We start from the raw sequence: 18,413 nt of genomic DNA on the forward strand, positions 1-18,413 counted from the left end.
CATAACCGTCCCCTGCAATATGCAACAACACGGATTAGCTTCATATAGTTGGAGAATTTATCGACACCAGATCCTGTTCTTCTGCCCGTAACGTGTGCAAGGTATTTTTTTTGTAACTCCATTAGTTCAATGCACTTCATTGTTAGGAAGCTAACAGTATCGAATGTGAGAATCTTTGGGCCATCCCACCATAACTTAAATCCGTTTAGCTCTGCTGGGGTCCTCGTGTAGCGCAGTCAACAGGGTTCTCGTGCGTCCTCAAATGATACCATTGTTCCGGTGTGCTGCTTGCATGAATTTCACTCACTTGATCCCCGACATAAGTTTTCCATCGAGCTGGATGGTCGTCTAACCAAGAGAGTACAGTCGTTGAGTCTGTCCAGTAGTGGGTAGCAGTATCAGTCCAACTGACAACTGAGGCCTTAACTTGATTCATCAGTTTGGCCAACAATACTGCGCTATTGAGCTCTAGGCGTGGTATGGTTTGTACAGCAAGCGGTGTTACCTTCGTTTTAGCCGTTAGTAATCTAGCCTTGGGCTCCTCCGAGTGCTTGACGATCCGACTGTAGATCACAGCTGCGATGGCCGTTCTCGATGCGTCACAAAATCCATGTAATTCGATTCGGTCCTTGGAGGTAGTTCCAATCCATCTTGGCACTTCAATAACTCGAAGATTTGTCATTTCCGCTAGATATGTCTGCCATTCGTATACTAATTCTGGCGGTAGCTTGTCATCCCATTCCAGTTTCTGAAGCCATAATTTTTGCATAAAGACCTGTCCTTCATATGTCATAATGGGCTGCAACCATCCGAGTGGATCAAATAAAGATGCGATCGTTGATGCCACTGTCCTTTTAGTTGGCCCGCCTGTGGATAGTGTCTTTGCATGAATGTTGAACATAAACATGTCTCGTTGAGGATGCCATTCCAATCCCAACGCCTTTACGCGATCTTCCTTGTTGAAACTAAGTGGGTGTGCTGATCCCCGGTGATGCTCTGGTATGGCTTCCGACACTTCCTCTAGGTTCGAGTTCCATTTGCGCAGATCAAACCCACCCATTCTAAGCAGATGAGTTAATTCCGTGTAGAGGCTTACCTTGGTATGGTTGGTTGTATGGTTGGTCATGTCATCAACAAGTCATTCAGGGATTTCCCAGATGCAGTTTTTGCTGATGCATTGAAGACCACTCGCACCTTAGTCGTTGTGCTAGATTCCTTGATGACTGCATGATGTGGTAGATAATATGACGGTAAACCCATTTCATCCTTTGGTATTTTCTCCATGTGCCCGCAATCTAGGTAATCTTGCAAGCATTCGTTGTACTCTCGAAGCAATTTTGGGTTTCTGAGCATCTTCTTCTCGGGCGCTTCGTACTTCAGAATCGCAGCCTTACTCGATGGTGCCAGGTTTGTCCTCGGGTCGGCTTTGAGTGGGGGCTGCATTTCGAATCGTCCATCTTCCAATCGTTTGGTGGCCGCGCTTCACATTCCTCTTCTTCCTTACTAAGCATGCCTCTGGGAACTACCTCTTCCTGAATCCAGAATTTTTCAAGTCTTTTGTCCAAATCGTTGGTATTTACAACACTGATGCTAGCATTGTCTCCTGGTGAGGCTGTTATCGGACCAGAGGGAATCCATCCGATCTTCGTTTTTATGCTGTTGGGGTTCCGTGAATAATTCCGTCCAATAGAATATTCCGTATATATCTGCTCCAAGGAGAACATCAATTCTGCCCTTAGTTCTGTAATCTGGATCAGCTAGGTCTGCGGGAGTCAACCCAATGCCACCATCATTGCATATCGTCGCAGAAGGAAGGGGCTTCGTGATAGTATCAATGATTAATGCGATGGTACCTATTTCACCATTTGACCATTTTTCCTTCATTATTGGTGCTTGTCCTCTACATTTCCTGGCTGCACTTCCAATTCCGGATATGATCACTGAGGCATGCTCTCGTTTCAACCCGAATAAATTTGCAACGTATTCCGTGATGAACGAATTCTGGGAGCCTTGGTTTATTAGCGCGCGCAGTTTGATGAAGTCGCCGTTGACATTGCGCAACTCAATTATTGCGGTTGCCAATAGCACCCTCCACATGTTTTCCCGATTCACGAGGTTGCTCTGGGACTGGTCAGAATGGTTCGGGTTTGACTTTTTCGGAGCTTCAGACTTGGCCCTAGTCGTAGGATGCAGCATAGAATAGTGTTTCTTTCCGCAAGTTTTACATGCTGCCTTTGATGTGCATTCGTACACTCGATGCGCACGCATGCAGTTGAAGCACAAGTTGCTTGCTTTAATGACTTCTCTCCGCTTGTCTATGGTGTAGCCTTGGAACGTCGGGCACTTGTATAGACTATGGCCTGATTTACACAATGTGCACTTTTCGTATTCGTTATGGGTAACAGTATGGATCCCCACTTTCTTGGACTTCTCAGAGGAGGAGCACCTGTTAACTTCTTCAATGATGTGGCACTGGGTTTCTAGGAATTCTAGGAATGCCTCTAACTTAGGTACGTCTGCTGTAGCGCCAATTTTCCGTTGCCATTCTGCTCTGGAGTCTGGATCAAGCTTGCTCTGCAGAATGAATATCATGACTGCGTCGAATGGGTCAATCTCCAAGTCTTGGAAATTCGTGATCAACTCGTTGGTCGTATCAATCATTCTTTTGATGCCTTCGGCGTTTACCACAGTTTTCATGTTCCAAAACTGGGCCAAAAGTGACTAGGCAATAATGCGCCTGTTGTCGTATCTCTTCGTCAAGAGATCCCAAGCTGCGAAATAGTTGACATCCGACATATTAAGATGCCTAATTTTCTGAGACGCTTCTCCCTTTACTGATGCCCGAAGATACTGTAGCTTCTGCACCCCAGACAGTCTCCCGTTGTCGTGGACAAGAGATTTGAACAGGTCTCTGAACGAAATCCAAGCTGGGCAAGTTCCATCGAACGTTGGAACTTTAATCTGCTCCAGTCTGATCGCATCTGGTTCCACTGATTGTAAGGTTCCATCAGCTGAGTCGTTGGTGTGTCTCGCTCGCTTCCTGAACTCTGACAGCCCTTCCGCAAATTCAATGCTGCACACTTTGTATTCGGCCTCGGCTTCGTCGTATTTCGTCAGATACTTCTGCAAAAGCTCCTTAGTTTGAGCCAAGCTCTGATTGGCTGAGAAATGGTTGTCTTCGTATGTCTTCCATTTTCGATTGAGTACTTCCAATTTCGTTTGGAAGTGAAGCTCGCTATGTCGAGTTTTACCATCCTTCTTAAAGTTTCGTATGACTTTGAGGAACTCCTCCAGATTGTGCTTCTGGAGGACGGTGATGGCCGAATCCGTTCCGCTGCTGGTTGACATCACGGGTCAAAAAAATAGTTGCAAAATTACGTGTTGAACCTTGCAGATGGTTCCAATTACCAACGAAATAGTATGTTGGAAATCCTAAATCGGTTTTAGGACTTCCTTCGCAGTTGCGATGATCCACTTAACTGCGCCGATTTCCTAATGCAGATGTTCGCAACGTGACGTAGAAATTCTGTGTCTCCAGATGCCGGATCTGGCTCGACGGACCAAAAAATATGTTGGGTATCGGAGTATAGCAAAAATCCTTAAGATAATTGCTTAAGGCTCTTAGGCCACAACAAAGATTACCGCTCCTTGGGAGGGGTAATGGGACTAGTAAAAACCACGGACTGATTATGACTAGCCTGGTTTATTCATTTCTTTCTGATTTATATACAAAATTATTGTTTAGTTTAAATGCATTATCAACAAATTATAATTCTTTGCAAAAAGCTAAATTGCATATTCAGCAAAAATTCTTGGATATAATTCGGTCGCCTTGACAGTGATGAACTTCCGTCAGCCTTTTTTTCCCCATATTATTGCAGGCACAGTTGATATGGGTCGATTACCTGTTCGTACCTGGTTAGCACGTTTTGTGGTGCACGTTGAAGGTCGCTGACGTTAGTATGGGGCATTGTGCGGGTGTCGTGCATCTATCATGAATATTTTACTGTCGAGCAAAAAATGTTTGATGATCTCTTTCTTGGGCAATTGTTTTTGGATTTTGCTAGTGCCCGGCAACAATTGTTGTAATAGATATTAATTGTTTACACTTTGCGTTTCATGCAGTTTATCTCTTGTTGTGGATTAATTCTTTGATTTATGCAGTGAAAACTGTTCGATGATCTGTTTCTCGAACAACTCCTTTAGAATATTTTTGTCTATTTTCTACGGAAAATTTTTGCAAATACCTCCTTGATGAGATTAATTATTATGCTAGTCATGTTTTATGTGAGTCGCCAAAGTATATATTGCAACGGGCTGCTTAGGACAAAAGGCAAAAGGAAATCCTTCAGAAACAGCAAAAAAAAAATCACCAGAGGAGGTGCATGCATACCAATGAAGGTATCTTTTGCTTTGTTGTTGAGGCTTTGAACATCTCTAGCCAACATGGAGCCAAACTCGTACAAACAAGAAATAAAAGAGGCCAGGAAAAAAACCAAAGCTTACCCTTGAATATAGCAAGAACATGAAGTGAGTTGACCGAAAGGATCAGATTTTATCAGCTTCAAACTTATTCCGACAGCCGTCAGAAGAAGGGCGAACAACTAATCAATCCATTGATTTGCCTAACTTTCTACATAGAGGTCTAAACAACAGAGTATAACGCAAACGCTTCAAATTTTACTATACAACAAGCGGGGAAACCGAAAGCTCGGCGCATCAGGTATGAAGGTTCTGTTTGCTTCTTCTGTGAGTATATTTAAGTGTAGAACTATCCCATTTGTAGGTAATCCGTTATGTATATGCATTTACCATGCCTGACTACTGATATTTAGTTGCAGTAAGTTTACACGGTAAAGTCAACTTTGAGCTACTGTAACTTTGTTACTAATAGTATGATTTTGATCAGCAAAAATTCTTGGATATAATTCGGTCGCCTTGACAGTGATGAACTTCCTTGCCCTTGCCCACAGTGTCCAAAAGACAAATAGGTCTGTAGGAGGTTGGCTCACCTGGAGGTTTGCCAGCCTTAGGCAGTAGCACCAACTTATGTCATTTCCATGATGCAGGAAATATTCCCTCGGACATGCACGCTTCGAACAACTCAGCGAACATGTCCGGTTTGGATTTCACGGCAAGCTTAAGGGCCTTATTCGGCACGCCATCCAGACCCAGAGCTTTATTATGTCCTATCCTGGTGCAGATCTCCAGCAGCTCGTCACTGGTGACTGGCGGTATTGCCGTGTCGTTCAGAGGTCGCTGGAAGCTGTCTATGCCCTCCTTTTGCTGAGGAAATAACCCCTGGATAATTTTTAACAAGAGTGAAGGACACGTGATCTGCTTCAATGTCTGTCTGTCTGTCCGTCTGTCTGTCTGTCTGTTTGTCTGTCACAAGCACTTTTCTCAGAAAAGGCTATACCGATTAGCACGAAATTTGGTGAGAAGGTGGGAACTGTGGACCTCCAGACATGCAGTGAGTGATATACTTCTACTTTGAGATTTAGAGGGGGTCCCCATACATATAAAAGGGGGGTGTAACATTTTTTGCACCGAATATAGTCATGTGGGGTATCAAATAAAAGGTCTCGATTAGTACTTTTCGAAGCCAGTCTTAGTTTTGAGATTTATTGGAAAGGCAGGGAGTGGGAGGGGTGGAAATTGAGGATTTCTTTAACGGACCCATTCTCAGAAACTACCCAACCGAAAACAAGTCGGGAAACCGGAAGCTCAACGCTTCAGGTACGAAAGGTTTTGTGTATTTCTTAGTACGTAGCACGTAATATATCCATATATTATGTGAGAGTATCCACTTTCGGGTGATATTGACATTCATAGTCTTCAATTTTCAAAGAAGCAACAAATTTGAGGTATTATAACTTTGTTAGTGATAGTGCGATTTCCACCAAACTTGGTAAGATCATGCTCTATATTATAGCCTATATCACTGCAAAATTTCATAGTACTAGGATGAACTGAAGGGGGGTTTCTAGCCAATTACAAAAAATTGTAGTAATATACTATTATTAACTTTATTTAAACAGATATCGGCATGGAAGGTATTTCGGAGCCCAGGCACCATATAGTGGCAGCCTCCTGATTTTTTTCAGATTTTTCGGTTTAGTAGTTTCTGAGAATGGCCCCCTTAAAGAAGTGATCACTTTCAACCCCCCGCGCTCCCCACCCTTCCCACGAATGTCAAAACTAAGATCGGCCTTGAAAAGTACTAATCGAGACCTTTAATTTGATACCCCACATGACTATATTTGATGAAAAAAAATTTTACACCCCTCTTTTGCATGTATGGGGACCCCCCCCTTAAATTCGACGTAAAAGAATGTAATTCACTGTATGCGTGAGCGTTCACAGTTCCCACCTTTGTACCAAATTTGGTGTGAATCGCTATAACCGTCTCCGAGAAAAATACGTGTGACGGACAGACAGACAGACAGACAGACAGACAGACAGACGGACAGACAGACAGACAGACAGACAGTAAACCGATTTTAATAAGGTTTTGTGTTTACACAAAACCTTAAAAATGAAAAAAATAATGAAGCTGCTATGGTGCCCAGGCCTCAAAATACTCTTCATATCGATATCCGTTCAAGTTAAGTTACTAATAGTATATAACCATATTTTTGGGGAAATTGAGTAAAAACCCCCTTAAATGTATCCCAGAGTTATAAAAGTTGTTGGTAGTATAAAATATAATATGAAGCATATTATCCCCAAGTTTGATCAAAATCATACTATTAGTAACAAAGTTACAGTAGCTCAAAGTTGACTTTACCGTGTAAACTTACTGCAACTAAATATCAGTAGTCAGGCATGGTAAATGCATATACATAACGGATTACCTACAAATGGGATAGTTCTACACTTAAATATACTCACAGAAGAAGCAAACAGAACCTTCATACCTGATGCGCCGAGCTTTCGGTTTCCCCGCTTGTTGTATAGTAAAATTTGAAGCGTTTGCGTTATACTCTGTTGTTTAGACCTCTATGTAGAAAGTTAGGCAAATCAATGGATTGATTAGTTGTTCGCCCTTCTTCTGACGGCTGTCGGAATAAGTTTGAAGCTGATAAAATCTGATCCTTTCGGTCAACTCACTTCATGTTCTTGCTATATTCAAGGGTAAGCTTTGGTTTTTTTCCTGGCCTCTTTTATTTCTTGTTTGTACGAGTTTGGCTCCATGTTGGCTAGAGATGTTCAAAGCCTCAACAACAAAGCAAAAGATACCTTCATTGGTATGCATGCACCTCCTCTGGTGATTTTTTTTTTGCTGTTTCTGAAGGATTTCCTTTTGCCTTTTGTCCTAAGCAGCCCGTTGCAATATATACTTTGGCGACTCACATAAAACATGACTAGCATAATAATTAATCTCATCAAGGAGGTATTTGCAAAAATTTTCCGTAGAAAATAGACAAAAATATTCTAAAGGAGTTGTTCGAGAAACAGATCATCGAACAGTTTTCACTGCATAAATCAAAGAATTAATCCACAACAAGAGATAAACTGCATGAAACGCAAAGTGTAAACAATTAATATCTATTACAACAATTGTTGCCGGGCACTAGCAAAATCCAAAAACAATTGCCCAAGAAAGAGATCATCAAACATTTTTTGCTCGACAGTAAAATATTCATGATAGATGCACGACACCCGCACAATGCCCCATACTAACGTCAGCGACCTTCAACGTGCACCACAAAACGTGCTAACCAGGTACGAACAGGTAATCGACCCATATCAACTGTGCCTGCAATAATATGGGGAAAAAAAGGCTGACGGAAGTTCATCACTGTCAAGGCGACCGAATTATATCCAAGAATTTTTGCTGAATATGCAATTTAGCTTTTTGCAAAGAATTATAATTTGTTGATAATGCATTTAAACTAAACAATAATTTTGTATATAAATCAGAAAGAAATGAATAAACCAGGCTAGTCATAATCAGTCCGTGGTTTTTACTAGTCCCATTACCCCTCCCAAGGAGCGGTAATCTTTGTTGTGGCCTAAGAGCCTTAAGCAATTATCTTAAGGATTTTTGCTATACTCCGATACCCAACATATTTTTTGGTCCGTCGAGCCAGATCCGGCATCTGGAGACACAGAATTTCTACGTCACGTTGCGAACATCTGCATTAGGAAATCGGCGCAGTTAAGTGGATCATCGCAACTGCGAAGGAAGTCCTAAAACCGATTTAGGATTTCCAACATACTATTTCGTTGGTAATTGGAACCATCTGCAAGGTTCAACACGTAATTTTGCAACTATTTTTTTGACCCGTGATGTCAACCAGCAGCGGAACGGATTCGGCCATCACCGTCCTCCAGAAGCACAATCTGGAGGAGTTCCTCAAAGTCATACGAAACTTTAAGAAGGATGGTAAAACTCGACATAGCGAGCTTCACTTCCAAACGAAATTGGAAGTACTCAATCGAAAATGGAAGACATATGAAGACAACCATTTCTCAGCCAATCAGAGCTTGGCTCAAACTAAGGAGCTTTTGCAGAAGTATCTGACGAAATACGACGAAGCCGAGGCCGAATACAAAGTGTGCAGCATTGAATTTGCGGAAGGGCTGTCAGAGTTCAGGAAGCGAGCGAGACACACCAACGACTCAGCTGATGGAACCTTACAATCAGTGGAACCAGATGCGATCAGACTGGAGCAGATTAAAGTTCCAACGTTCGATGGAACTTGCCCAGCTTGGATTTCGTTCAGAGACCTGTTCAAATCTCTTGTCCACGACAACGGGAGACTGTCTGGGGTGCAGAAGCTACAGTATCTTCGGGCATCAGTAAAGGGAGAAGCGTCTCAGAAAATTAGGCATCTTAATATGTCGGATGTCAACTATTTCGCAGCTTGGGATCTCTTGACGAAGAGATACGACAACAGGCGCATTATTGCCTAGTCACTTTTGGCCCAGTTTTGGAACATGAAAACTGTGGTAAACGCCGAAGGCATCAAAAGAATGATTGATACGACCAACGAGTTGATCACGAATTTCCAAGACTTGGAGATTGACCCATTCGACGCAGTCATGATATTCATTCTGCAGAGCAAGCTTGATCCAGACTCCAGAGCAGAATGGCAACGGAAAATTGGCGCTACAGCAGACGTACCTAAGTTAGAGGCATTCCTAGAATTCCTAGAAACCCAGTGCCACATCATTGAAGAAGTTAACAGGTGCTCCTCCTCTGAGAAGTCCAAGAAAGTGGGGATCCATACTGTTACCCATAACGAATACGAAAAGTGCACATTGTGTAAATCAGGCCATAGTCTATACAAGTGCCCGACGTTCCAAGGCTACACCATAGACAAGCGGAGAGAAGTCATTAAAGCAAGCAACTTGTGCTTCAACTGCATGCGTGCGCATCGAGTGTACGAATGCACATCAAAGGCAGCATGTAAAACTTGCGGAAAGAAACACTATTCTATGCTGCATCCTACGACTAGGGCCAAGTCTGAAGCTCCGAAAAAGTCAAACCCGAACCATTCTGACCAGTCCCAGAGCAACCTCGTGAATCGGGAAAACATGTGGAGGGTGCTATTGGCAACCGCAATAATTGAGTTGCGCAATGTCAACGGCGACTTCATCAAACTGCGCGCGCTAATAAACCAAGGCTCCCAGAATTCGTTCATCACGGAATACGTTGCAAATTTATTCGGGTTGAAACGAGAGCATGCCTCAGTGATCATATCCGGAATTGGAAGTGCAGCCAGGAAATGTAGAGGACAAGCACCAATAATGAAGGAAAAATGGTCAAATGGTGAAATAGGTACCATCGCATTAATCATTGATACTATCACGAAGCCCCTTCCTTCTGCGACGATATGCAATGATGGTGGCATTGGGTTGACTCCCGCAGACCTAGCTGATCCAGATTACAGAACTAAGGGCAGAATTGATGTTCTCCTTGGAGCAGATATATACGGAATATTCTGTTGGACGGAATTATTCACGGAACCCCAACAGCATAAAAACGAAGATCGGATGGATTCCCTCTGGTCCGATAACAGCCTCACCAGGAGACAATGCTAGCATCAGTGTTGTAAATACCAACGATTTGGACAAAAGACTTGAAAAATTCTAGATTCAGGAAGAGGTAGTTCCCAGAGGCATGCTTAGTAAGGAAGAAGAGGAATGTGAAGCGCGGCCACCAAACGATTGGAAGATGGACGATTCGAAATGCAGCCCCCACTCAAAGCCGACCCGAGGACAAACCTGGCACCATCGAGTAAGGCTGCGATTCTGAAGTACGAAGCGCCCGAGAAGAAGATGCTCAGAAACCCAAAATTGCTTCGAGAGTACAACGAATGCTTGCAAGATTACCTAGATTGCGGGCACATGGAGAAAATACCAAAGGATGAAATGGGTTTACCGTCATATTATCTACCACATCATGCAGTCATCAAGGAATCTAGCACAACGACTAAGGTGCGAGTGGTCTTCAATGCATCAGCAAAAACTGCATCTGGGAAATCCCTGAATGACTTGTTGATGGCATGACCAACCATACAACCAACCATACCAAGGTAAGCCTCTACACGGAATTAACTCATCTGCTTAGAATGGGTGGGTTTGATCTGCGCAAATGGAACTCGAACCTAGAGGAAGTGTCGGAAGCCATACCAGAGCATCACCGGGGATCAGCACACCCACTTAGTTTCAACAAGGAAGATCGCGTAAAGGCGTTGGGATTGGAATGGCATCCTCAACGAGACATGTTTATGTTCAACATTCATGCAAAGACACTATCCACAGGCGGGCCAACTAAAAGGACAGTGGCATCAACGATCGCATCTTTATTTGATCCACTCGGATGGTTGCAGCCCATTATGACATATGAAGGACAGGTCTTTATGCAAAAATTATGGCTTCAGAAACTGGAATTGGATGACAAGCTACCGCCAGAATTAGTAGACGAATTTCAGACATATCTAGCGGAAATGACAAATCTTCGAGTTATTGAAGTGCCAAGATGGATTGGAACTACCTCCAAGGACCGAATCGAATTACATGGATTTTGTGACGCATCGAGAACGGCCATCGCAGCTGTGATCTACAGTCGGATCGTCAAGCACTCGGAGGAGCCCAAGGCTAGATTACTAACGGCTAAAACGAAGGTAACACCGCTTGCTGTACAAACCATACCACGCCTAGAGCTCAATAGCGCAGTATTGTTGGCCAAACTGATGAATCAAGTTAAGGCCTCAGTTGTCAGTTGGACTGATACTGCTACCCACTACTGGACAGACTCAACGACTGTACTCTCTTGGTTAGACGACCATCCAGCTCGATGGAAAACTTATGTCGGGAATCAAGTGATCCAAAGATTAAAGAAAGGGCAGTCGATGGATAGTAAATCACGAATCATCCAATTACGTCCATTTATTGACTCCTGCGGTATCCTCGGGGTGGGCGGAAGGCTACAGAATGCCGACAACGTCAACAAACATCCCATTATATTGGACGGTAAATTCAATTTTACTGAGATCATTGTGCGGCATGCTCATCATCAAACTTTACATGAAACCTCACAACTAATGTTATCGACTCTACGGCAAGAATATTGGATTTTCAACGCTCAGAAAGTGGTAAAACGGTGCATCGATAAATGCATCACCTGTTACAAAAGTAACGCACAACCACAAGCACAATTGATGGGAAGCTTACCATCCTCCAGAGTGGTACTAAATCGACCATTTTGGGAAGCCGGGCTGGATTAAATGGTCAAACGGTCGAGGAGCAAAGACTGCCAAGTCGTACATTGCGGTATTTATCTGCCTTGCGACGAAAGCTATGCATCTAGAGTTAGTCAGCGATCTCACGTCAACAGAATGCATAGCAGCGGTAAAACGATTCGTATCCAGAAGAGGAAAATGTAAAGCCTATCTACAGCGATTGTGGAACAAATTTCATAGCAGCTGGAAAGGAAATAAGGACATGTTTCAAACTATGACGCAAGAAACGCAAGTGGGGATGGCGAATGACCACATCGAGTGGCATCACATTCCACCGAGTAGTACCCATTTCGGTGGATTATGGGAGGCCGGAGTCAAATCGGTGAAACGACACCTCTTGAAAACCTTCGGACAATCCCTTCTAAACATCGACGAGATGTACGCCGCCCTCGCTCAAAAGAAGCATGCTTAAACAGCAGGCCTTTAGCACCAATAAATAAGTAGTGATGCGAGCGACGAAGATGCGCTCACTCCTGCACACTTCCTAATCGGAAGTTCTATGTTTGCGCTACCAAATAAAATACTGGACAACGTCAAGGAACTACGACGGTGGCAGCTAACACAAAAATTGTCAACCGAATTCTGGAACCGATGGCATCAAGAATATCTGTTCAGATTACAGGAACGTCCAAAATAGTTAAAACCAATCGCCAATTTACAACCGGGCATGCTGGTATTGGTGAAAAGTGCGAAAACTCCTCCCACAAAGTGGCCGCTGGCACGAATAATCGACGTACATCCAGGACAAGATGGATTGGTCCAGGTAGCAACAATTAAAATGAATGGACATATCATAAAGCGACCAGTAGTGAAACTGTGCCCTTGCCAACCTCCTACAGACCTATTTGTCTTTTGGACACTGTGGGCAAAATGCTAGACCGAGTAATCTATAATAGATTACTTCCGGTTGTTGAGAGCCAGGGAGGTATCTCAGATCGGCAGTATGGGTTCCGTAAAGCCAGATGAACCATTGATGCCATCAAAATGGTTACTGGCTTGGCGAAGATGCTATCCACGGAAAGGGCAGTACTAGCAAATATTGCATAGTGGTGACCCTGGATGTGAGAAATGCATTCAATTCGGCCAATTGGAACCTAATATGGGAATCTCTGGCGAAGGTTGGTGTTCCCGCTTATCTTGCAGCTATTGTCAACAGTTATTTACAAGAACGGAGGCTTTGGTATGACACCGGTGACCCCCCAAGAGTACGTTGTCTCCGCGGGTGTCCCACAGGGCTCCGTACTGGGCCCACAGTTGTGGAACATCATGTACAACGATGTTCTTAATCTTCCCCCTTCGGAGGAGGCCACGGTAGTGGGCTACGTCGATGATATAGTGCTCGTTGTTGTCGCAAAGCATCTCGAAGAGGCTGAGTTATACTCATGCGAAGCGATCAGTGCTGTTAAGGGTTGGCTGGTTTGACACTTGCGGAGGAAAAAACGGAAGCCAAACCAAGCGCCGTAAAAGAAATTTTGCCCGTATTCAAATTGGGAATCATATCATCACTTCTAAGCCTGCGATCAAATACTTGGGAGTGACGATAGATGGGAAGCTTAGCTATAAGGCACACCTGCAAACATCCACTGCGAATGTGGCCCTGGCAAGAATGATGCCGAACGTGGGAGGGCAACGACATGCTTTCAGGTTGCTTATAGCTAGGGTAGTGAGTTCGATCCTGCTCTATGCAGCTCCAGTTTGGGGAAAGGGATTGCAGGTTACAGTTAACGGCAACAAACTGAGTTCAGTCTACAGAAGAACAGCCCTAAGAGTGTGCTCGGCATTCAGGACTGTCTCAGATGATGCAGCATTCGTCATTTCTGGAATGATGCCCATTGACATCTTGGCAGATGAAACGACGAATATATATAATGCGAAGTCTATCTCTCCTTTATCGCAGACGAAGAACGCCGAAAGGGAGAGATTGCTAAATAGATGGCAAGAGCGGTGGGAACGCTCGGGAAAGGGTCGGTGGACACACAGGCTCATCCCATCAAGGAGTGGTTGGAGAGAAGGCACGGTGAGATTAATTATAATCTCACCCAGTTTCTCACGGGACATGGAGGATATCGCCAGTACCTGTTCATGTTTAAACTGGATACCTCACCCGACTGTCCAAGCTGCGATGGAGTCCCAGAGGACCCAGAGCATGTATTCTTCCACTGTCCAAGGTTTGTGGAGGAAAGGAAGAACCTAGAGGAGACTCTAGGAGAGGGGCTTGTACCAGAGAATCTGGTGCGAAGAATGCTAACATGTCAGGAAGACTGGGATGCGATCAACTCCATGATCGTATCTATCCAGAGGAAATTGCGAAAGGCAGAGGAGATCAGAAAAGCGCGGTTACGTACGCCGCGTAGAGACGAAAGGGGACCAAGCTAAAATGAGCTGACTCCGCCCCGTGATGTAATACCGTACGGTGGTTCCACGGGGCTTGGAGGGAGTCGGGGGTGGTTTTAGTGGGTAAGAATCCCACACGCTGGCGTGTCCAGGCCAGTGTCTTTTGAAGATTTCCACCTCCTCAAAAAAAAAAAAAGACAGACATTCAACCGATTTTAATAAGGTTTTGTTTTGCAAACAAACAAAACCTTAAAAATGCTGAAATCAAGCAAAGAGGTAAAGAGAGTATAATTGGAGTTATTCCACTACGCTAAATCTTACCTGATCTCTCTTAGTGAGTCCCGCGACAAGCCGACTAAGAAAGTGCCTCGGTCGGCTTGAAAAATGGGAAAGGGGTCTTGAAACATGGACGTCGTCAGGAAGTATTGTAAGTTGGTCTGAGCAACTCAGCACGTTAGATATTGGCAAGAGCCCTTTAGAGAAGGCTGCTGCGACATAGACCGCGAAGGCTGTAAAAATGGTTACGTCTGTTCGTCTCTCGGTCTGTCTGTCTGTCCATCAGGCGCATTTTTCTCAGAGACGGTTTTAGCGATTCACACCAAATTTGGTAGAAAGGTGGGGACTGTGAACGCTCATCCATTATCATCAGAATCAGGTTTACAGCTAGTTAACTAACTAAGATGGCGTGAGTCAAGTTTTTTTTATTGTCCGTTAGCTCGCAAATTCCATGGAGGAAGTTCTTATGTTTGGGTGCCTCCGTTTTCATATAGAGATTGATAATCTAAATTCAAAAATTTAATTGTATCACATACAAGCATTCCACACAGTTTAATTCGAATAAACCAACCATTGCAACTTTTTAACCCCTTCTCAGACCAAATTATTGCAACTTCTCTCTCGAAACATTCAATAATAAAAATTTTTTACTTTTCATGTCAGGCCAAGAACCCACATAGTAAGTTGGATAAAGGCTCGACATGAGCACTTTTCCAGCTTCACCATGCAGCGCTGGCCATGCATTAGCAACTGTTTTATCGTATTCAACTTCCTGTCGTACGAAATGTCATGAAACACCCCCATTTCAAAGCATTTACCATATCATTCATGCAATATATTATTTATGTGGTATTACTTGTATGCAGTCGACACAATTATTACGCGACAGTAGAAGTTGTAAGGGTGCTCGCATTTCATAGGGTGCTCCGCTACAAAGAAAACTTTTATGTGAAATCAAATAGATTTTGTAAATAATCAGAAAGCAGGAAAACACATGCAGAGTGAAGTAAAATACTTACAAGTGCGACGAATGTGAAAGGATGCTCGACGATAGCGGAAAATATATACGATAGAAAGTATTCAGAAAGTTAACGAGGAAGTCTCTTTGTTGACCTTTCTGCCTATAGTACCTCGTATTCTGCTAGCAGGCTCGTTGAAATTAAAGCCATTTTAGATGTTAAGCACATACTTACCTTCATATGGAATCGGGAACAAACCTCTTCAAAATAAGAGAGTCCCATTTTTAAAGATAGATGGATTTTACCCTGCACTGAAAGCATGAGTTGTCAATTTTAAACTGATTAATTTTAGACTCATAGACACTCTTCAACTCGGAATCATCAATAGTAAATGAGGGCGAACAAAAGTCCATAAAACAATGGAAACGTTTGGAAACTGTTTAAAACTGACTTTTGTGCTTTACAGGAAGACAAATAGACAGTGAAATCTGTAAGATGCATGAAAATTGCGAGGGGTGAAATGGTTTTCGAGGTTGTTTACATGATATCAACGTATTCTGGAAAGTGCATTCCGACGCATTTGCCTTTATTATATGATCGACCTATGGTCTATGGTAGAAAAAGAAGACGATGCACACCCTGCCTGAGATGGAATGATGGCGTAGGTCAAGACGTCAGACAGCTTTTCGGGATATCGAATTGGTGGACCTCGGCGAAAAACCGGGATGTCAGGAGTTTCTTATTAAGGCAGGCCTAGACCGGATACAGGTTGTTGCGCCGTTGGTGATGATGATGATATGATCGACAACTTCAATGTCATTCTGTAATTCTATAATATTGCGCGATGATCCTCTAGGATAAATCTTTCCAGCAGACTACATTTCGATTAATATTTGTGTACCTAGAACACATTGGTCTACTTGTTATTGTCATTATTCTACCAAACATTGAGGATCTGGTAAAATATGTACTTTCATTGGATGGATTGTGTCAACGCAGGTCTTAATACCTACCATCGGCTACTCCATCAAAAGTCGTCGTATATTTTAGTTATGACAATCCCGACTGATGCCGAGCTTTACCTGATATTGTCCAGTGCTAGTCGCGGGAATTTGGATAGCAGGGGTTTTTTCAAATCATCAACTCGAACTTGGATTCCTTGCAGAATTTCTGCATACTTGTAGATATCTGCCTGGAATGTAGGTAGGGTGCAGAAGCCGCCAATGCCATGTCCGACTGTGTACGTGATGGCCTTTGCAGATGGACATGACATTTGTTTAATGAAAGCAGTCTTCAGTACCAGCACACAACTGGATGTCATTTAATTACATCAAGAATGTTAGCAAGTTCTTACTCTTAACACCTACCAACAGGTACAAATTCTATTATCATGAACACCACTCAAGGCTGTCCACAGGGTGGAGTACTATCGCCGCTTATGTGGAGTATGGTAGTGGATGAACTCCTGGACGTGTTAGCTAATATTGGAATACAAGTCCAGGGTTACGAGGACGATATTGTTTTAATCTGTATCGGCAAATATGAAGATACCCTAACTGGACTAAAGGTTACTAGTGCCTCGTGCAGGAAGGTGGGACTGGGGATCAACCCAGCCAAAACCACCATAGTACCATTCACTAGAAGGCGTAAGTTTGTTCACCTGAGAGCCATGACATTACATGGTATGGTGGTGAAACGAGAAGCAGAGGTCAAATATTTAGGAATTACGCTGGACCAAAAATTATGTGTCGGAAACACTTGTCGGAAAGCCACAAGGGCTCTGATGACTTGCAGATCCATAGCAGGAAAAAAATGGGGTTGCAGCCCGAAGATACTACTTTGGATATATATTGCAATAGAAGGCCAATGATTACCTATGGAGCGGTAATCTGGGCAGAAAGAACCGAGCTCAACACACAAGCCAGGAAATTACATAAACTTCAAAGGCTGGCTTGCGTGTGTATCTGTAGGTCCTTCTGGGATTAACCCCTCTCCATCTGCACATATAGACGCAGGCAAGGAGGGCAATATTCAAGCTGACCGGTAGTATGAGTGAGGCGGGGAGCTGCTTAAATCGAAGGAAGATCGATATTCTTTCCAGGCGGTATCCCGAATTACTGATACCAAGGGATAACATGACAACGAGGTTTCACTTCGATAAGAAGTTTGAAACACGTTGGAGTAACAAGGCAAACTGGGAGAACGTGGCTGCGACATACCGCTTAAACCAGCAACTGATTACTTAGTGCACTGACGGATCCCTCATAGCAGAGGGAACGGGTGCCGGTGTCATTGGTCCAAGGAAAATGTACTTTGAGCCAGTGGGCAGGTACACTAGCATATTCCAGGTGGAAATATGCGCCATGGACAAATGTGCCTCGTCTAATCTGCAAAGGAACTATAGGGAGCAGAACATAGCTATTCTCACCGATAGCCAAGCAGCGATCAAAGCACTTAGGTCCAACCAGGTGAACTCTAAACTGGTATGGAAATACCTTGAGAGACAGAATACACTCAGCTCATCTAACAAGGTCTGGATACTTTGGGTTCCAGGCCATGCTGGGTTGGAAGACAACGAGGCAGCGGACGAACTAGCCAAGAAGGGAGCAGGAATGCCTTAACACGGGCCAGAACCCTTCTGTGGAATCGGAAATGGTTTCATGGCTATTAATCTAAGAAATGGAGAGGAACGGTTGAGGGAACTATACTGGGCGGGCTTACCAGGGATGGAGCAGTCTAGGGTGCTTATTGGGGGATACGAACCCATGCGCACAAAGGATTGCTTAAACCTCACCAAAAAGAACCTCCGAATCATAGTGGGAATTCTCACTGGTCATTATCGGCTGAACTATCAGCTAAGAAGGCTAGGGATATCTGCGGACACTGCCTGCAGGTTTTGTGAGGAGGAGGACGAAACCTCTACACACGCCCTGGGACAGTGTCCGGCACTTGTGCAAAGTAGGTCGAGACATCTGGGAGAACACTTAATACCAGATATAAAGCTGAAAAACCGGGAAGTAGAGAACATACTGAAGTTCCTAACGGTTATAGGCCCGCTTGAGATACTATGATCTATAGGTACACTATA

At 43.7% G+C, this 18,413-nt stretch overlaps 3 protein-coding genes across 3 annotated transcripts; 1 reads left to right on the forward strand and 2 right to left on the reverse strand.

The window, feature by feature from the left end:
• Positions 1-205: 205 nt before the first annotated feature.
• Positions 206-1,060, reverse strand: LOC119658211. Its single transcript, XM_038065476.1, has one exon. The coding sequence runs from the start codon at positions 1,058-1,060 to the stop codon at positions 206-208; it is 855 nt and encodes a 284-aa protein (XP_037921404.1).
• A 1,661-nt stretch (positions 1,061-2,721) lies between these two features.
• LOC119658212 lies at positions 2,722-3,348 on the reverse strand. Its single transcript, XM_038065478.1, has one exon. It carries the CDS (start codon positions 3,346-3,348, stop codon positions 2,722-2,724), a length of 627 nt encoding a protein of 208 aa, XP_037921406.1.
• A 4,947-nt stretch (positions 3,349-8,295) lies between these two features.
• On the forward strand, positions 8,296-8,922 carry LOC119658213. The gene has a single exon (XM_038065479.1). The coding sequence runs from the start codon at positions 8,296-8,298 to the stop codon at positions 8,920-8,922; it is 627 nt and encodes a 208-aa protein (XP_037921407.1).
• The last annotated feature ends 9,491 nt before the right edge of the window (positions 8,923-18,413 follow it).

Source organism: Hermetia illucens, chromosome 5 (assembly GCF_905115235.1).
Source record: "Hermetia illucens chromosome 5, iHerIll2.2.curated.20191125, whole genome shotgun sequence".
Classification (NCBI taxonomy): domain Eukaryota; kingdom Metazoa; phylum Arthropoda; class Insecta; order Diptera; family Stratiomyidae; genus Hermetia; species Hermetia illucens.

Bases quoted from the DNA above. Each gene is read 5' to 3' on its own strand.
- LOC119658212 (XM_038065478.1), bottom strand. From the start codon at position 3,348: ATGTCAACCAGCAGCGGAACGGATTCGGCCATCACCGTCCTCCAGAAG.
- LOC119658213 (XM_038065479.1), top strand. From the start codon at position 8,296: ATGTCAACCAGCAGCGGAACGGATTCGGCCATCACCGTCCTCCAGAAG.
- LOC119658211 (XM_038065476.1), bottom strand. From the start codon at position 1,060: ATGGGTGGGTTTGATCTGCGCAAATGGAACTCGAACCTAGAGGAAGTG.